The 20004-nt window shown below is 39.3% G+C and overlaps 2 protein-coding genes across 2 annotated transcripts in view; one reads left to right on the top strand and one right to left on the bottom strand.

Moving 5' to 3' along the window:
• The first annotated feature begins 270 nt into the window (after positions 1-270).
• On the top strand, positions 271-2415 carry chac2 (ChaC, cation transport regulator homolog 2 (E. coli)). Its single transcript, XM_007562406.2, has 3 exons — positions 271-585; positions 1599-1634; positions 1778-2415. Exons 1-3 carry the CDS (start codon positions 451-453, stop codon positions 2174-2176), a joined length of 570 nt encoding a protein of 189 aa, XP_007562468.1. The 5' UTR covers positions 271-450; the 3' UTR covers positions 2177-2415.
• Positions 2416-4534: 2119 nt separating this feature from the next.
• Positions 4535-20004, bottom strand: part of LOC103145172 (proteasome activator complex subunit 4B-like) — a 37504-nt gene continuing 22034 nt past the window's right edge. Inside the window, exons 25-38 of the mRNA XM_007562509.2 lie at positions 19440-19593; positions 18908-18974; positions 18679-18804; positions 17444-17596; positions 17240-17344; positions 15707-15798; positions 15425-15556; positions 14527-14729; positions 13040-13125; positions 12727-12855; positions 10751-10906; positions 9004-9142; positions 8712-8845; positions 4535-5771 (exon numbers count right to left, since the gene is read on the bottom strand). Of these exons, the coding sequence (XP_007562571.1) occupies positions 5637-5771; positions 8712-8845; positions 9004-9142; positions 10751-10906; positions 12727-12855; positions 13040-13125; positions 14527-14729; positions 15425-15556; positions 15707-15798; positions 17240-17344; positions 17444-17596; positions 18679-18804; positions 18908-18974; positions 19440-19593 (1811 nt within the window). The 3' untranslated portion in view covers positions 4535-5636. The remainder of the gene's footprint in view (positions 5772-8711; positions 8846-9003; positions 9143-10750; positions 10907-12726; positions 12856-13039; positions 13126-14526; positions 14730-15424; positions 15557-15706; positions 15799-17239; positions 17345-17443; positions 17597-18678; positions 18805-18907; positions 18975-19439; positions 19594-20004) is intronic.

The following is a 20004-nucleotide window of genomic DNA, read 5'->3' as shown; positions in this document are numbered from 1 at the left end:
ACTATTTGACCTAAATAGTTTGTTCTTAGTTGAAACGACTAAAGACATCCGGGATAAAGACTCACCGTTCAAAATAAAAGCCAAGCGCCTCAGCGGAATAACCTGTCAAGACTAAGTAAACCTTAAACCTTTAATTCTTGGGGATAATATGCAGTATATTTTGATATGTAAATGTCATCTTAAATATTAATCCAGATATTTGCAAAATTTTGAGATCAGCATTTTACAGTGAAAGGTAGAAAACGGAAGTAGAAAAAGTTACGTAATCTGGGTGATTTGACCGTTTGTTCCCAGGGTGACAGCCCGGCCGGTGATACCGGTAGTTGAACAGGTAAGCATGCCGGTTCTTATAAAGGGACGACCACCGTTGTAGTCTGTAGATGACTTACTAAACCGGTACCAGTCCGTCCAGCTGTTGTCGTAAACGGACCATTAGCTTACCGTGTCATTATGTGGGTCTTCGGTTACGGCTCCCTGATTTGGAAAGTGGACTTCCCGTACGAGGAGAAGAGAGTCGGTTACATAAAGGGCTTCAGCCGCCGGTTCTGGCAGGGAAGCACCGATCACCGTGGAGTACCGGGAAAGGTGGGTGCTCTCTGACAGTCTTTGACGATGTTTCATGTGAAAACAAAAAGCAGCTAAAGTTTGAGGGAGTTCACATTTTGCTAAAGTTAGCTCCTCTAAAGGGCTAATCAACCTTTTCTAAGTAATGTGTGCCACCTTTCAACAGCTCAATGAGCTTTCCACCTTAACAAGATGTGTTTCTCTGTAACTTGGAAAATTTATAATTATTGATGGAACAGAAAAATAGCAGTTCCTGTCAAAGATTTGTCATTTCTACATTTTACATAAGCAGCTTCTTTATCTTTACCTGATGCTGACTAACGCTAGATCATGATGACTTGCTTCTTTTATCACACTCTCACCGTCATTGTCTAAACGTCCAGCTGCCTTATGAAGACTCTGCACTCATTTTGAGTCATTTAAATTTGCACCACAAACACCATGCAAACGAAAATCAATATTTAGTTGAACTGAACCCTAAATAGCATTTAAGAGAATGTCTAAGTGAAAATAGTTATGAAAATAAAGAGAGACAAGGAATAGTACATTATGTAATTAATTGCACGTGGACTCTATGATACAACCTTCTTGATAAGATTATGTTCGGCTCAAAACAAATATGAGGAATCTGGGTTTCAAATTCTTTGAATGGAGTTGGTTGAATTTCACTGTAAAAGTAAATTCTTAAAACTTAACCTAAAAATAAAAAAAATTGAGGTTATTTATATTTTATTTGTTTCCCTACTTCTTGTTTGACAGTTAAGTTATTGCAAACAGAAACACATTGTAGTAAAAAGTGAACTTCGGGGAAAAAAATCTAATAAAGTTATGTTTACTCAATAGTAATATGTTGGGTTTGTTTAGGGGTTACTCATTTTTTTAGTGGGGTTCTCTTATAATTAGTTAATAATCATACCTGCAGACCACATGAGTAGATTACTGGCACATATATTAATATTGCTTTATTCTCTAATTAATGATTGGATGTATGACATCCCAATTCTTCTGATTCTCTCATTGTGTTCTCTTTCTAGCCCGGCCGTGTTGTTACTCTGATAGAGGATCCTGAGGTGAGTGTGATAACCAGTTCTACATGTTTGAGACAATGTCTCACATTGTCAGGTTATTATTGGAATGAGTTTGTCAATTGTCAGCTGTTTTCTACCAGCTCAGGTTAAACATGCCTGTTTCTCTTCTGTCACTTCTTCTTCAGGGGTGCGTTTGGGGCGTGGCCTACAAGCTGCCGACGGGGCAGGAGCAGGAAGTCAAACGCTACCTCGACTATCGCGAAAAAGGCGGCTACCAGGTCATCACGGTGACCTTCTACCCCCGTCCCGAGTCCAACCACTCACCGAGCCCGACGTTGCTCTACATCGGCAATGACGACAACCCCAACTACCTCGGACCCGCGCCCTTGGAGGACATAGCCAACCAGATCCTGAACTCCACCGGTCCGAGTGGGAGAAACACGGAGTACCTGTTCCAGCTGGCTGAGGCAGTCAGGACTATCATGCCCGAAGACCCAGACAGACACCTGTTTTCCCTTGAAGCAATAGTGCGGGAACGGCTACAAAAGCGCCAACAAACACTGGCCATAGAATGTCAAGAGTAAATAAAACGTGCTGTAGCAGGTATTTATTGAGAAGACCACTTTTCTCAAACGTTGATGGGGCTGAGATGTAGGAAATGAAATCGGGTTTTGTTTTTGAAACAAATGTTCATCTCAATAGGATTGTACTATTACTGCAAACAAATTTTACAAGTAATAATGGGTTTTGCTGCATGTTTACAAGACATTACCAACTCATGACTCACAAAATATGTTCTTAATAAAAGCAAAGAAAGTAAGAATTGGCTTTAATGATTGTGTCTTTAATGTTAAGTATTGCTGATTGTTGTTATTTGATCCCTTTCTATGTAAAGTGTTATAAAATTGGAAGTTAAACTCTTCAAAATGAACCATTTCCATCATAGGCGATTTTGTATTTGGTGCAAAATCAAATCCCTCCTGTTGGATTTGTGCGTTACTGTAAGCTCTAATCAGCACGGCTGCATATCCTGATGGGTGAACACTGTTAATATTTACAAAGTAAACTTCAGCATGTGAAGATTGCTGTGTTAACATGCTAATGTTAGTGCTCAGCTCAAAGCACCGCTGTGACAAATTGCAGGCTTTCAGAGCAGGAGGGCGAGGGTGGTCTTTCACTCCCAGACAGACTTCAGTCAGCCTTGTTTTTATGCACTCAATCACACGCGTTTACAAATACACTTCCGTTCTAATAATGGTGCATATTATTTGGTATTTTAGCCGTAAATCCGTTCTTGTTATCTCCATATTAATTTCCCTACATTCCATTTCATTACAGAGCTGATTTGCTGTGGCGATTCAATGTGCTGGATCAAAGGAGAGTGGAAAAACGTTTGCTTAATTTCTAAAAATGTTCGTTAGACATAATAAAAAACAAAATGGCTAAAACTCAAAAGCCACATGCAGTCATGATCAGATGTTCCCACACACTTATCTTCTGCTTCAAATTTTGGGCCGCTTAACGATTAATGGGAACTTATAATAATGTAGAACCAGACTGCAGAGACTAGAAATACGATGTGGGTACACAAATTGAAATTTATTGCGGATTCTAATAATAGCTGTTCCATAAATGTAATCGTAATGTAAATATTAGCGAAATGGTAATTGTCAAAATGATAAATGCTCAAAAATACACAGACTCCACCACTAACATCTGGTTTAATGGATTATAACAAGCCACAGCCAAACTACATGAAATACTTTTGTCTGAATCTTTGACCACTCTTGTTATGATTTCTGGTAGAGAAGTACATTTTTAGTTGGCTTCTTGGCATTCCCACTGCTTACTGTTTCTTTGTTTCTGTGTGTTTGTTTCTTTCGTTTGGGCGTCTCGCTTTTTGATTTTTCGGTCTGTTTTTCTGTGTATTTATTTTTTTCTGACGTTTGGCTGTCGTGTTTGTTTTGTTTTTGCGGTGCGGTGGCATGAGTCTCTTCTGTTGCTGGCGGCGTTTTTGTAGGTGACGTTAGTGCGGGGAGGGGTGTGTGAGTACGTGATCAATGCTCTGAACTTGCGTCTTTCAGCTCTATCTGCTGTCGTCTTTTCTTCTTTAGACACCTGGGCAGACACCAATCAACAGTTAGCTTTGTGAATGCCATGACGCGAACTAAATATGTACAAAGTTACATTTTTCTTTTGGCACAAAACTAAAAGCTAACCATGCAGGAAAAAGAAAAGCGTCTTTGAGCACCTTGCAGAATATGATGTACAGCTACTGATAACACAACAGTGTGCTGTTTTTACAATATATATATATATATTTATTAGTAATAATGTGAGCCTATTGGTATCAGTATATCAGTATAATATAAAATCATATATGTGATATGTGAACAGATCAGGTCACCTGTTTGTTTTTCCACCGTATTTGGACACAATATTTATTATCAACTTAAAAACATACTAAAAATGTCTAGAAAAACAATTACTAAAACAAAAATACTCTTTAAAATGTTCTGAAAAATCCTAAATTCTAGGGAGGAATAAATTAGGAAACCTTCATAAGGAAAAATATAGTCTCATTAGAATCAGATTTTGTTTTAGACATTGAATTAATGTCAAGTGTTATATATATATATCGTGTATATGATTTTTTTTTTATTCATTTACTTTAAATTCACCAGGAAAAAAAAATCACTTTCAAAAACCCGCCTGCAAATGTGGTGGCCTTTTGATAACGCAAACCAAAACCATAAGCACTACATAGAGTGAAAAGCTTTTAGCCAATCAAATTACGCTCTTTTGATCACGTGACACCAATGAGTCTGGTGTGGCGTCTCTAGCCGTTAGCTACGCTGAACAAGCTAACTGTCGGACAAGCGATAGGAGAAGCCTAATTTGATAGGCCGCTGGACTCACGGTGACCAGAAAGTCCACAGTTGCAGGCGAGTTTTTCCAGGTGAATTTAACGTAAAATATATATACCAAAAATTCAGTGTCTAGGGTTAAAATTTTAGAAGACAATATTTATTCTTTACCCTCATATGTATTCGCACTGGAAACGCCTCAAAAACCCACACATGTAATCAGTTGCGCATGACGATGATTAATTACTTAATACTTTAAAGGAGGTGTATCAAGTTAATGTGTACTGATTGTTTAAGTTAGACTGAACTTGACCAAAAAAAAAAAAACCCTCACAAAGGCCAGTTTTCCAGAGAGACAAAAGCCCAGACTTTGAAGTCTAAAACTGAATTATTTTGAACACGTTTGGCAAACTAACCGAGAAGCATCGAAGTGGTAGTGTCATGGTTTAGGAGTGCGTTGCTGCAGCAAGGCCTTCCCATTTTCACCATCACAGAATCCATAATGAAAGCTATCATCTATGAGAAGGGACTTGAAGAAAACTTGATCCCAAAACATACCAGTATTGTTATCGAGTTATTTCATTCAAAGAAGGCAACACCAACTACCAGGGGTTGGGTGTCCTAACTTTTTCCTTAGCTAAGCGGCACTTTTTATCTTTTTAGGAAGGTTCATTTTTATTTCTCAGTTAATTGCAGTTAAATCACTTTATTTTCCTGAAATAAATACAAAAGTAGACATCAATATGTTAACTTTTTCTTAATAATTAACCAAATATTTCACAGGATGTCCCAGTTTTGTCACATGACTGTATTTAAATAGAAAATTTTACCCTAAAGATTGTATTCAGAAACTTCCTTCAAAGTGACGGTGGTGCAATAAAGAGGAAGAAGAAGATTTGGAGTCTCTATGTTGATCAGAGCTGCAGGAGACTGAAAACACACTTTTATCATCGCCATGGCCGCCTCAGCGTGCAAAACAAACCCCACTGAGCAGCGTGCTAACTGAAAACCTCTCTGTCCCCAGCTGCTTTCCGGCGAAAGGCCAGCAGCGGCACGTGAGGGTCCAGACAGAGATCTCCTCCCTGGAACGACGAGTCTTTATCATCGCAGACAGAAGCCCCCAGCTGTACTTAAGGGCGGGATTATTTTTCCGTGGAAGGGGGCGGTAGGCGAACGTCTAGGCGTAGTAACAGGGCGACACCAGCAGGTTGGTGAGCACCAGAAGCTGGTCGTCGGTGAAGCACTGCCGATGCTCCTGCCAGTTGTCGTGGTGAGTGCGCCTGAACTCTGACAGTGTCTTCTTCACCGTCATCTTTAAAGCAAAAGGATAGAAACATTATGAATTCCTGCAACCTGCCAGCAGTTAGAGGGCAACATAACCCGAGACTAGTGATGAAATATGACGGTTCTGCGTCCATTTTTGACAATCCAACATCCTTGGATTTGATATGAGGACCGGACTGGATCTGCTTGTTGTGAATTCAATGTTAACGTGTAAAAGTGGCTTAAAAATCTCATGGAAAATCCTGGAACATGGAAAATGTGAGAAAAAAAAAAAAAAAGCAGCAAACTAATTTTTCACAAATATTTAGACATAATATCGATCAAGGCAGAAGAGAGGGATTTTGAAATAATTTAAAAGTATTAGTGCAAAGACAAAAGGCAGATATAAACTATGATGGATTTGTTTTGGGTTGATTTACATTAATCTTTAAAAGTCAGTTCAATTTATTTCTTGACTAATCAGTGTTTTCTTGGCTACTACTGTTTAATCACAGAGCACAGAACAGCTGTAGTAATGTTTTTGTTTTATGTTTCCCCAAGAAACTGAATGGTAGACTGTTCCTCCCTTTCAGTGATTTTCTTTATTATCTTGAGTCAGAAGTGAACCATATTTGTGGCACAAAACCCCACAGATGACCCTAAAAGTTTCCTCACTAAGCCACTAATCCTGCTTTTTACTACAGGCTCTTTGGTCTGCAGCTGAGCAAATTTAGCTCCTTTTACTGCAGACCTGTTGCTGCTGCTCCTGCAGTGGATGCAGGATGTAGCTTGATATTGCTGTCCTGAAATAAACAAGACCTTTACTGAAAAATGTCAGCATATGTTGCTTCCGAGCCTGCATAAATCATCCGCTATTAATGGTGTTTGTACAGAGCTGCAAGCTGGATGATTCTTGTAATTTCAACTGGTTTCAACCTAAATGCATTCATCCTCTTTTTGGAAAACTTTTATGTTTCCCTTTTTTTAATGAAAACAACAATGGTGGATCTTTTAAAAATGACATTTCCAACTGTAGATGTGTACAAAAACTATAAATAAAGGTGATGTCGCATTTAAATGAGGAGACAAACAACTGTTTGTAGCTTTAACACAGACACACAACAAAATGTGAAAAAGCGCAAAGCGTGTGAATAATTTTGTAAACACATCAAATGTTCTGGGAAGGTAAAAATATAAAATCTTAGATGTTCAATGCAGCTTTCCATTCGACTCTGTGGTAAAATCCTCCAATAAAGTGCAATATTGATAGCAGCTGTTTTACAAGCACATTTCTGCACCTTGTAAACAGCTCTAATTATTTTTAAAATAAAACCCACACTTAGGCCTAATTCTGGAGTTAAGCAAACATAAAACGGCCATCAAATCGATGTAAAAATTTATCTTCAGAGTGCAAAAACGAAGGTGAGCTGAAGCGATTTAAAATATGCAGAGCAGCGATCGTCCTGCTTGTTTACGCTGATAAAAATCTAATGAGGCAACAATCATTTATTTATGTTAAAATGCCATATATAATTTTAAAAAATGCAGGGCAGCAATTATTTAGAGCACAACAAGATCTGAGTGAAAAGTCATCTGATTCAACAAGAGCTCAAAACATGGCATTAAGCCGTGGATCAGTGAAACTCAGAGATGTTCTCATCATTTAAACATGGAGCACGTTTGTTTTACACTATTGCCCTCAGAGCTCTTAAGAAAAGGAGGAACCCAAACTCAAAGATTTATTTATTTATTACTGTGCTTTTTTAAAACCAGTGTGAAGATGCATTTTAAACCAACGTTAGAGGATTTTACTCAGAAAATCTTAACATATGTTCCACTTTTACCTGTCGTTTCAATAAGAGGTAGAATAATTACTGCTAGAGGACAGAAACAGCCTTAAAAAGCTGCAACTGGAGTAGAGTAGTAGACTAGGAAGCAAATTAAGACCGCAGCAATTTCTGTGACAAAACATCAACTGTAGACCTGAAAGAAAAAAAAAAAACTGCTGGGTAACGTTGCATGACCCTTAATGTGTGACGTTTTTACCCTTTCATTTTCTCCTCAGGCCACCCAGGCTATCATTTCCAATACTACAGTGAAAGAAAGAGTGATTGTTTTCATTTCTGGTGCTCACAGCTCAGGCACTGAGCCTGACGGGGAAAATCCACAGAGAAATCTCTACACTTTATGTCAATCTATGATTATTTTGTGTATTGATTGTGTCACACTCTTAAATTAATATACTGTTTGTCTGTAATTATGAATTCGATGTTTAGAACAATTTTGAACATTTATGTAACGGTACATAATAGTTGGAGAAAATATTTAGCTTCACACTAAATATTTAGGTTGTTAACCAAAGAAAGTGTATTGCTGTCATGGATGTCAATATATTGTTACATTATGATGTAGCAATATATTGTACAAACATAATATATTACATAAACTTGACATTAAGTTGTGTTTTATTGTATTTAATGTCAGTGCATTTTCAAATCCATGTATGAAGTCTGGAAACGGGACATAAGATTTTAAGAGGTCAACTTTTTCCTCATTTGTTTCATAATTATGAATATTTGGATTCAAAACTCCAATGAAACAGATTTGAATTCCAGGTTATATTTTTTTTTGGGGGGGGAATGCACCTAAACCTCTGGCTTCCTTTTCAAATACGTGTAATTTTCTATGGACTTTACTCCAACTATCCTGTGTAACAGAATAGTTAGTTGTTTTACATATGAATATATACTCCCAGATGTGTTTATTGCCTATTCCTCGTCATCTCCTCCGCTTTGCGACAAAAGAAGCACTAAATTATCCTCACCAGCGCACTGTCTGCTTTGCGGATTACATTGTACGTCTGCTTCATGCTTGAAGAAAGGCCAAAGACATAATTTTCTCCTCAATTGGAGAATGAAATTGTATTCTTTCAGCTTGCACTGGTTGAAGCGCGTCGTTTGGCTGCGGGCGCGAGCGTGTGCGTGCGTACCTCTATAGGCTGCGGGTCGTTGAGATGGTCGCTCAGCTCCATCAGGATCTGCGGCATCCACTGTGGGACGTCGTAGGGGCTCGACAGGATGCACGCGCTCAGACCGAGCACGCCGGCGTGGCGCCGCACCAAGTCTGCACGCACGCACACACACACACACACACGCACACAGAGTTAAAACAGGCTTCAGAATTTCAAGGCTCACAATTCCCCTGTGATAAGAAAGGGTAACAGGGCAAGTATTACTGTGATTGCCTCGCTGTGTAATTGCGTGTGTGTTTTATGTGTGTACCCATGGAGGCCAGCTCTCCTCTGGCCTTGGGGAGGGAAGTCTGACTCAGCGTCTGGAGCTGTGTCTGCAGACAGGAGTCCAGAGGGAAGAACTGGCACTGCAGTAAACCACTGAGGGTGGTGCAGGCCATGTCCCTCACCTTTAGGGAAGACGGAGAAAAATGGGAAGAGGAGCAACAAGGAATACCAGACCGTTAAAAACCCAAAGCAGTAAATTAGAGGGACAAATAAGGGGGAGCAGAGAGGAAATAAATCTGTGGGTACTGAGCAAAAGGAGAACGGTTTCAAATCACTCATCAACTCTGCTAAATATCATAAACGGTAATTGTAATTCAGAGGCAGCCATTGATTTTTCTTTTTTCTTTTTTTACCTGCGCTGTGACTCCAGATCAGAAATCAGTTTAGAGGTTTTACTGTAGGGCCAGTGAGACAAATAAAGAGAAACTATTGACGTTTTAGCAGACGGTGCACAGAAATTACTGAAAGATTAAAAGTTAAAGCTGAAGAAGGTGCATCTCAGTAAATTAAAGTACAAAAGCTAATTTATCCTTGTAATTTGTTTAAAAAAGTGAAGCTCCAATGTTATGCATTCACTACTCACACAAGCATATATTTTAAGCATTTATTTTTGTTTGTTTCGATTATTATTGCTAAGAGCTCCGCCGAAATTTTGGACGTTAGAGTCCCAAATATGTTTATGAAAAGCTAAGTGGCACAAACAGGTTTGTGGATCAAACCTTATTCAAGAGTTTGAAGTTTCACATGATGGATTTCAGTAGTTTTAATTTCTACATTGTAAATCAGTTTTTGTTGGTATTTTATAATAATGTAGTTTTCAAAGAATTAGAGTTTGGGGTTTTAATTAAATGTAGGAATATTGCTAAGTTTATAATTGTGTCCACTTTGAAACTTTTTGTATGATTATGATGAAGTTGGAACCACTTGGAGGGCAACAAAAATTTATTTATTTTAAATAAGAAATGTTAAATCAAATTCATTGCACTTTTTTTTACTGTATCGACTCAATATTAAATTAAACTTGCAAGACTTTACTGAAATGAACAAAATTAGCAAATCAAAAAAAAAAAGAAAGAAAAAAGTGATCTATAATAAATGATTGTCTCTCCAAAGCATAAAAATGGTTTTGCATTATTATAAGATGGACACACAATGTTTTTTTGGGTTTATTTCTTTTGTTTTTTGGCCTTTTTAGTCCAAGCTCAATAAGAACAGGAAGTCGATTTTTCTTCCAAATTTCTTGCTGCAGTACCCGCGTCTGCTTTTGAATAAAAATTGCTGGTTGTCTGCAGTTCTCTTTACTACAAAAGTAAGTTGAATTCAGAAATCTGGTTAATGAATTAGAAATTATTTTTATTGTACCGCTTTTTCTGTAAAAAAAAAAAAAATAATAATGCATCAACCGGCTAGATTTGCTCCATTGCAGAATTGCACATAAAATCATCAAAAAGACCGCAAATCGCCCCCAGTTCGCACTTTGGACTCTCTTCTTTAAACATAACACAAAAGTCCAAAAGCATGCAAAGCAGCTCCATTAACTTATCTGTAGCCACAGTGAGAAGTGATGTTATTTTTAAGCAACAATCATGAACAGACAGGAATGAGAATGAGCAAAGGGATAAGTGGCCTCTTATAATCCTCTGTCAGTTAGGCTTTATGAGAAATGGCAGCATCCAACCTGCGCTTCCTGTCCAGCTTTTTATTTTTTTTTATTTTTTTAAGCATATTACCTCAAGCTGTTCATCCAGGAGCAGCTGCATCACCAGCTTTCGGATGCGCAGAACCTCAGCGGGCAAACTGAGCAGAGTGAACAGATTGTAGAAGACTGTGATCTGGAGGTAGGTCAGTACTGAGAAGCGAGCGTGCCACGATCTGCTGGCCGCCATCTGAACACAGAGGAGGACACAGAAAAGGAACGACTCGGTCACAGTAAAAAGGATGTGATGGGAACCCATCGTCATTTTATCTCTGGATCACTTTAGTTTTTCTTACCCAAGAGATATTGCCGAATGAAGACGTATTCTTTGTATGCACGTTAGAAAGCGTTAAAAGACCAAATACTGCCGCCGGAGATCTCAATTTGTTCACAGTTAAGCTTAGTATAAAGGAGATGTCCAGAGCATTTGTAATATCCGGATGCAATTTAAAACGGCGTTCTTTATCGAGTTTAAAAATTAGACAAACCCAACTTCAGATTAACATCAACTTACATATTACACCTTGTCAGTGTTTGACAAACAGAGACAGCTGTTGGTCATAAAACGTGTTGATTAGCTTATCATCAGGAATATGAGCTCCTTTATAAAAATATTGTTCTGGAGTGATTGTGTTGGCTATTGCCAAGGCGGGATGACATCTGAAGCAAATATCTATCAGGGTTCGGGGATCACTGCCAAACATTTATGAGCTCATTATTCAACCGTGAGAGAGATTATCCACAGGTGGAACACATTCAAAAGAGATGCATAATCCTCACTGCAGGTTCGTCTGAATGCTGCGATTCAGGCTCAACGGCCGCGGTATCTGTTGATATTCATGAAAGCCAATTGAAAAACAGTTTGCATCTTTGAATTTTGGACACACGGAAAGAAAAGTAAAACCAAATCCTGAAAGAGAACATGAGATTACAGTTTTGCAGTGTTCTACTCAAAGTTCAGAACGTGATTTAATTTTAATGCTGGAACAGGATGATGAGAGCGCTGCACACTTTTGGAGTGGGCGATATGGACTTAGTTTTCATGGAACAGTGGAGAAAATGGCAAAAATGCAATTTCTGATCATACTTTCAGCTTTATTTTTTTTTTATATACTTCCCTTCAGTAACGGAAATAAATCAAAATTATGCTAAGAATGTTTTCATGATAAACAATATGAGAAATGCTCACCCATACCCTGGCTTTTTAATAACCTTTTCTCTGATTTGCTTGGAGAGTTCTTGCATCTTCGGTCAATAGATGATCCAAACACAATACGATTGATCACTTGAGACGGATGATTTCTATTCCACTCACTGTGCCTGGTAGCACCAATTGGCTGGATCTCTGTTGAATTAAGTCACTTTAAAAGGAAATATATTTGTGAAATCACTTAATTTGTGTGAAATAGTTTTAGTTATTTTAGCAGGAAGTTTTCAATTTGACATTAAAGAGTTTTTTTTTTGTCAAAAAAAGACCAATTTTGTTGATCATGTTTGATTTGATAAAAGGTTGTGAATATTTTTCATAGGCACTGCATTTGGGACAATAAAGGGAGCAAAATATTCATTCATTTTACACATATAGGCACAAGCTTCAAGGTTCTGGCTGTGACTTTATGTGAATGAACAACACGGAGTAGCACATAATTGTGAAGCAGAAGGAAAATAAAGACTTCAAATATTCGTAAATTGAAATCAGAAGTGTTAATTCTTTATAAAGCCACTTTTTGTTTCAATTACATTTGCACATATTTCGGTCTGTATCTGGAGCTGCTAAAGAGAGAAAACGTTGCCCCGTTCTCTGTAAAACACCAAGTTCAGTCAGATTTGATGAAGAGCAGCCCTGAACTTTTAGAAACCTTTTAAAGTAAAAATACCTTTACTTTTTCTACAATGACTCCAGGTTGTTCTTTCTCTAACCCGGCATCTTGGGCAGCATTAGGATTGAAACACTGACAGCAGGTCCATAGGGCAGCATGCGTTATGAGCATCCCCGCTTTGTGTGCGTACCTCCTCCAGTGCTGCCAAAACCAGAGGGATGTGCTCCGGATAGAGCAGGCCCTGGGACATGAGAGAGAGACACGTGCGCGCATCCTGCTTCATCTCATCATAGCTCTCATCAATCTCTACTGGGGCAATCTGCGGGGGGAGACAAACACAAGAGTGAGACAGAGAGGCAGGAAGACACACAGCAACGCGCCATTTTCAGTAAATGAAGAGAGAAATTGTGTTTAATGGGCAAGTAAGATTGAGTGGGTAATAATGCTGTGCTGGGACCTGTGAGTTAGCCTGTGTGAGCGCGCGCGCGTGTGCGTGTTGTTACCTTGAAGAGCACAGGCAGGAGCTGTAGCTGCTGCTGAACAGGAGTGGTGAAGGTTCGCCCTGCGCTCGCCATCAACCACTTCAACACTGCAGAACACAAACGTGCGTATAAAGTCATTGATATGCCCACAAACAAACACACGGAGGAGATTTCACTGGTAAATGACGACATGCAAACTCGGAGCTGTGGTCTTGCTGCATTAATCTGTCGGTAAAAAAAAAAAAACGGTTCATCTCATTTAGTAAGTAATGACTTGTACAAGCAGATATTTTGTTTGTGCAATGGCGAGTAAAGAACTTGAAAGATTAGCATTTCCGTGAAATTAGCATGGGAAATTAAACGATTCCTTGGTAGATTTGTTTAAGTTGTCAATATAATCTAAAAAAAAAAAAAAAACCTGAGATAAATGAGAAATGGCCATTCAGACGTTAAAAACCACAAAATATTTTCCCTTGTTGCGCTGATGGCCACACTCTTTGGTGTGGAAGTTACTGCTGACGAAAGAAGACTAAGTTGATCGTTTATAACATCACTGAGTTTTCAAATAAAGATGTTTACATGTGTTTAAAGTCAGAGGAAGCACAAAAGCAGCCAGACGGTTGTAGAAAACAGATATGTTTATCAAGGCTGCTGCAACAGGAAGTTCATTGTTTGCATATAATTAGAAGCTAAACATTGAAGAGTCTATTCTGTCACAAAACATGCTGAGTTAGGAAACGTTACGGTAAAACACAAAATATTACCAAGTATTTGTGTTCTAGTTTTTAGTACAATTTAGACAAAACTAACTCAGAACTAACTTTTCAGCAAGAAATATGAGCTTACTTTAATAGATAAGTCTTAGATTATTAGACTTATGAGAAAAATGTCTTGTTATAAGTGACATAATCTGCCTTTGAGTACTTTTTTTATTAAAATTAAAGAATTACTGACTTAAAACAAGCTCATATATCTAAATAAAAAGTCACTTCAAAGTTAGTTTTGGCTTATTTCAAATGTACTAAGGCAACTGCACTAGAAACTATAGAAAGTGGTGTAACCTGTTAACTACACTTCGTGCACAGGCCCAGGTAAGATCAAATACTTTTGATTTTACTGAGTCGAAAGCAGCACAAGGCTCTCCAGACTAAAATTAAAACTATTCGCAGCTCAAATCAATAACAAAACAAAATCCTGCAGCAATTACTGAACTGTACGACCTGTAAAATTATATCTTAAAGGTAACCTCCAAACAAATGAATCGGTGTCCTTCCCCTAAATTGTTTTTCAAATGCTTCAACACACACCCTTGGAATATGCCGTCGATCAATACCTCACTACCTTTTCAAAAATGAATTTAAAAAGGTGAATCAATGAGAAGCTTTTAACTTGTGTCATTCAGTCTGTTCCTCCGTTTCAACAAGAGAACAAGCTGTCACGGCACGTTTAGATATTTCCCCCCGCCCCCTCCGAAGGCCGCGTCTCGTTCCCCGCATTCGCATTCTGACCCGTTTTGAGCAGCTTGACAGCCTGGGTGCGCTCGTCCGTCTCCTGGGTGTTCTCCTCGTGGACGTGGTTATGGATCTCGGGCTCCGACGTGAGGGGCTTGAGCCGCTCCAGGACCCGAGTGACGAATTCTGCCACGTGGGGGGAAGAGGTGGGCCTGGTGTGGGGCAGCGCCACGTCTATCATGAAGATATAGGTCAGCACACTGGAGAGAGGGTGGGAAGGCAGAGGAAGAGGTAATGTAGGGGGAGAGAAAACAAAGTGGACGGCTGAGATGAATCTGAGCTTTAAGATGGACGATTGAAGGAGATTATGGGTGCGTTCACACCAGCGCTGTTTAGTCCACTTTAATCGAAATCTAGTTTGTTTGCTGAGAAAGTCGAACTCTGATGTGGAACAAAAAAGCAAACTGAGCCGCCTAAAATGACCCCAGACCACACTTTGGACATCCCTGGTATGATGTGAACGCCAAGCGAACCGAGGACAGCTCCAAAAGCAGGGCATTCTGGATAAATATAACCAAAGCAAACCTGCAAGTCCAGCACTAGCAGGAGAAATGGCTCGTGGTCTTTTACCAGACAAAAGTGAAATCTGACGAGCGCTAAAATGTGATGCTACTCCATTTTCATTTACATTTTCCAAAATAGTCAGTTGCGCTCATGTCTTCCTTCAGAGGTCTTTGTGTCGTTTCCTTCAGTGGTTCTTGATGCAGCGCCACCACAGGTGAGGGGTAAAGACGGTTTTCAAAAGTGTTTCACACAGTTCAGTGTGAAAAACGAACCACATCAGATGAACATGTAACAAATGTTGCAATTTTGCTCCCCAATCGAGTCGAGTCTACCAGACCATCAGGCGTGAAAACACCCTAATATAAACCTGAGGATCTAATCGAGTAATTACCTCCCTATCCGCTCCCTGACGTTTTTATACACCTGGGTGAGTTTGGGCTCCAGGTAAGCCAGCAGGCGGTGCAGCAGCTCCGAAACCCTCCACTGCTGCTGGGCGAGACCTCCTTGAAGCACATACAGCAAACTGACAGAGACAGAGGAGGAAGAGGAGGGGGCTGTTTTGTTATACTGCGGCAGCATGTGTCAGCTCAGGTTACTACTGCAGCCTGAAATCTGAATCCCAGGAAATATTGTAGGTGACACAAACACACAGCGTGCGCATAGTTACTCATACCTGGCGTCCCTGAAGGAGCCGCCCTCCCCGCTCAAGGGGCTCTCCATCAGCAGCTCAAACAGCCAGTGGAGTTTCCTGGGGTCTCTGCCCTCCTGTTGGACAAACACACACACACACACACGCGCACACACACGCACACACACACACACACGCACGCACCAGAAGAGTGTTATTTTTATCCCGGCTATCTCACACGGCCGAATAGTTGTCGTGCACTCGGCTGCTTTGTGTGTCAGCAGGATTATTAATGTGGAAATGTTTGCAGGCCCTTCTGATGTTTTTGGTTTTCCTACATTAATAAAATCAAACAATGTGAGATTTTCTAGAATAGATCACGAAAACATATTTATACAGATAAAATAAGATACTTTCATTTACAAGTTATCACACAAGGAAAAACAAAGTTGCATCAGAGTTAGCTGGAACGGTGTACTAAATTATAGATCTGAAGATATTATATTGTCAAGTTAATTTATTTATAATTATAAGTTAATTTAATCAGAAACAAAGTTAAGCTCCTTACACACATATTGGTATATTTGAAGCATTTATTTCTTTTAATTGAAAACATGAAATTCATTTCTTTTTAAAAATGAGAATTTTAAAAATTCTTATGACATGTATCAGCATATTAGTGGAAAATTGAGTGGAAGAAAAAAGTTTGAAATATCCTTGTGCTGTACACAATATATACACTTTTTCTCATGATCAATGGGAATTTTTCTGCTGATCATGTTTGGGTTTTCATCATCATTCACACTTTGCCACATTCAATTAATTTTCTCTGTTGCTTTAATCTTGTAGACGTCTTGCCTTTCTCATTTCCTTTCTTCGTCTTTAGTTTCTCATGTCTTGGGTTCTGTAATCTATGCATTTTGGCTTTGTTCTCTCTTTTTGCTTTGCAGAAGCTTTTGTTTCTGAGCTGAGCCAAACAGCAAATCTACGCTGCCACATTCATCTGTGGTCACAAGCTCTGGTCAGTGACCGAAAGAACAAATCATGGATACAAGCAAGAGAAAAGCAGCAGTGAGGAAAACAACTGACATCATTATATAATGTTTGGCAGTAATGTTGCAACTGCATGATTTTCTAGCCTTGGTGTTAATGACTACATGCTAGAAATATGTTGAGTCAGAAGTTTATTTTCCATGAAGCTGCAGACCATTAGTATTTATTGGCCTTCATTATCGGTGGGTTTTGGTGTTTATGAACAGAAAGCCACAAATAACCAAAATGAACTTAAATAAATACTTGAAATAAATCGTTCCGTGTGTGACGAATGCTTAAATCAATTAACTTTTCAGTGACATTGTAATCTGTGTAATTTATTAAGAGAATAAACAGATTTCCCGCCGCAGAAACGTTGAGACATTTCGCCAAACGGAGAACAACTGTTATAATAATCACAAGAGCGCGGCTGCCAGAACCGCTGGAAATTAACCCGTGATTCATACCAAATCTGATCTTTTCAAACTCAGGCTGAAAATAACTACATAAAAATCAATTTCTCTGAAGTGCAGCCGAGTGACTCACGCAGGCTGTGGCGATGCATGTGCCCCAGTCTGTGTAGGTTTCCACAGTGATGTTGTTCAGCGCCGTCCTGATCAAAGGGCAAAGCAGCTGCCACAACCTGTCCACCTAACACGGACACACGGACACAGTTTTTTACTGATATTAACGGGATTTTTTTTTTGTTTTGTTTTATTTTGCTACGGAGAGGGAATTTCTGCTGCGCACCTTGCTGAAGCTCCAGTGTTTGCTGCCTCTGATTAGTCCGGCCGTAATCTCGCACAAGCAGCGCTGGGAGCTCTCGTGGGGGTTGCTGGCGAGTTGCTCCAGATGAGGCCACAGCACTGGCAAGAACGCGTTGCCGTAGTTACGGAACAGCCCCTGCCAATCAAACATAAGCATTCGGGTTTGACTGGTAAGTAGGAAGTTTTTTTTTGTCAATTTTTTATTTTTTTTTTTAATTAGGTGGAAAAAACAAATTACAGCAGACAAAGACAGTAATTGCAGCCTTGGTGGAGTTGGGCCTGAGGCGGCGCTTCCCCATTAAATACATGGCAAAAACACTAAATCTTTCCAAGTATTTTCGGTAGTTTCTTAGTACATTTGAAAGAAATAGAAGTTTGTTTAAGTCAACATTTCCTTAATATTGATTAAAAAAAAAAAAAAAGTACGAGTTTCACTTGCAAGACATTTTTACCATGTCATAAGTGAACTAATCTGCCAGTGAAACTATTACTTTTGAATAACAAATTATTGACTTAAAAAAAATCTTTTGTCTTGTAAGTCAGTTTTTGTCTTATTTAATGTGTCCAAAGATATTTGCACTTCAAACTAGACTAGGGATGAAACCAGTAATTAATTCTAATTAATTGATTATCGAATTAACTAATTTAGTAATCAATTAATTGTAAAAAAAAAAAAAATAGACAATTTGCTGAAAAAAAACAAAATACTTAGAGGAAAAAGTAAAGCCAAAACTCTACAGTATTTATATATATATATACACACATATATTTTGTATTTAGGATAAAACATCTTTGTCTGTAAAAATGTTCTGCCAAAATCTCTCCAAGTGGCTTAAGTTTTGCGTTGCGTGGTTTAAATTCGCAAAAGGCTGTTATTGTTATTTTTGGCACCTTTATTTGACAAATGTCAGGGACTCGCACCCAAAACAGCCATGCTGATGAATAAAGTGTCCATGTAAGATCCGTTTGATAACATGTTTTAATGTATTTATAATAATGTATAAAAACACTTAAATAGTTAAAAGACAAATCTGCAGAATGTGGCCATTTTTTTAAAATCTGATTAATCAAGTAATTGTCAAAAAGAATCAATAGATCTTTGAATAAGTAGGATAATTGTTAGCTGCAGCCCTGAACTAGAAAACCTATCCTGGTTAGAGTTTGTGTTCCTGCTGTGTATTTGTCACATTGTCAGTGGATGAGAGGTTAAATTCACACCTTGAAGAGGCAGAAGCGGCGCGGGTTGAAGCTGTCCTTCCCTTTCCGCTCCTCCAGAGAGAGAAACTCTATCAACTGGTCAATGAAGTCAGGGTCCGAGAAGTACTCAAAGATGATCTTCTCGCCCTGATTGACACACAAGTGAATGCTGCAATGAAGCGCCACAGAGAGATCTTTGTTTTATTGTGTGCGTGTGTGTGCGTGTGTGTGGTGCAGCATCAGCACACACCTCACTCATCTCCTCGTATGGCAGGTCATCTTGTGGCTTTTCGGAAGATGCATAGATCATCATTTCTCTGAAAGGAGCGGCAGACAAAAGAAGAGGCTGCTGTGATTTATAGATAACAACACAAAGGGAGAAAAAGTTCTGGATAGACACACACTGTCTTCAAATAAGCGGCGAGGATAAATGGATGATTACAAAGTCAGTTACTCAGCACGCAGCTCGCATACCAAGACAGCCACGCCTCTGCCTATGCATCAATTCTTCTATTTGGGGTAGGCAGTAAGTCGTTCATTCTGCCTTATCTGGGCCGGGCCGTGACAGGAAGTCAGTTCAACCCCCCGCAAGTGATCCAGCAACCCAGATCAGTCATCCGGCAGCCAGTCGGACATAACCGTGGCCGCAGAGCCACAAAGACCCGCCTCAAATCAAACGGGCACTTGAGTCAATCAGCTAATTTGCTCCTTCCAACTAAGCAGTTAATCCGCCTTCCGGTTTCCAAATCCACCAGCGCGACAATTAGTCGTTTTGTATTTACCTGGGCCATGAGTAGTAGCCCCAGTGAGTTTTCTCCACGTACTGCAGCAAGTCCCACTGCTCCTGACTCAGAGGCAGGTTGCTGCTGTCGTACTGCAGCCAGCAGTTTCCCTCACGATCCCCAACACAAATCCCCTCTGGATCCTTGATCCCACCTAAATGGAGAAAGAAGCCACTATTTTACAACAAGTGCATTTACATGTCAGCTTAGGCAGAAAGCAGGATGGGTCTGGTTACCTCGCAGCGTCAGAGACAGAATTGCTCTATGAAAAGGACAAAATGGGATATTCCTCTTTCTTGCATGATTGTGGTTATTAAATAAAAGCTGCAACAATATGCCTGTCTACAAATACACTGCAGTGTGACATCAAGATCCAGTTTCCTTCTGCAGGGCAAAACAACCGCTTGTCGACCATGACTACCAATAGTGTTAGCTGTCAAGTTGTCAACGCACTAAATGTACTAAAATGTGATATATAAAAGAAAAAATTATGCATTGCTTTCCTATTAATTGTCAAATCCACGACAATAAGGTAAAGTCCACAATTCAGTAAAACGTTTTAATA

Source organism: Poecilia formosa, unplaced genomic scaffold, assembly GCF_000485575.1.
Source record: "Poecilia formosa unplaced genomic scaffold, Poecilia_formosa-5.1.2 Scaffold136, whole genome shotgun sequence".
Classification (NCBI taxonomy): domain Eukaryota; kingdom Metazoa; phylum Chordata; class Actinopteri; order Cyprinodontiformes; family Poeciliidae; genus Poecilia; species Poecilia formosa.
This window is presented reverse-complemented; position numbering and strand designations above follow the sequence as displayed.

Excerpts from the sequence above, each read along its gene's own strand:
- chac2 (XM_007562406.2), top strand. The coding sequence starts at position 451 with ATGTGGGTCTTCGGTTACGGCTCCCTGATTTGGAAAGTGGACTTCCCG. Across the intron at positions 586-1,598 it reads ACCGTGGAGTACCGGGAAAG|CCCGGCCGTGTTGTTACTCT; the intron begins GTGGGTGCTCTC and ends TTCTCTTTCTAG. Across the intron at positions 1,635-1,777 it reads CTCTGATAGAGGATCCTGAG|GGGTGCGTTTGGGGCGTGGC; the intron begins GTGAGTGTGATA and ends CTTCTTCTTCAG.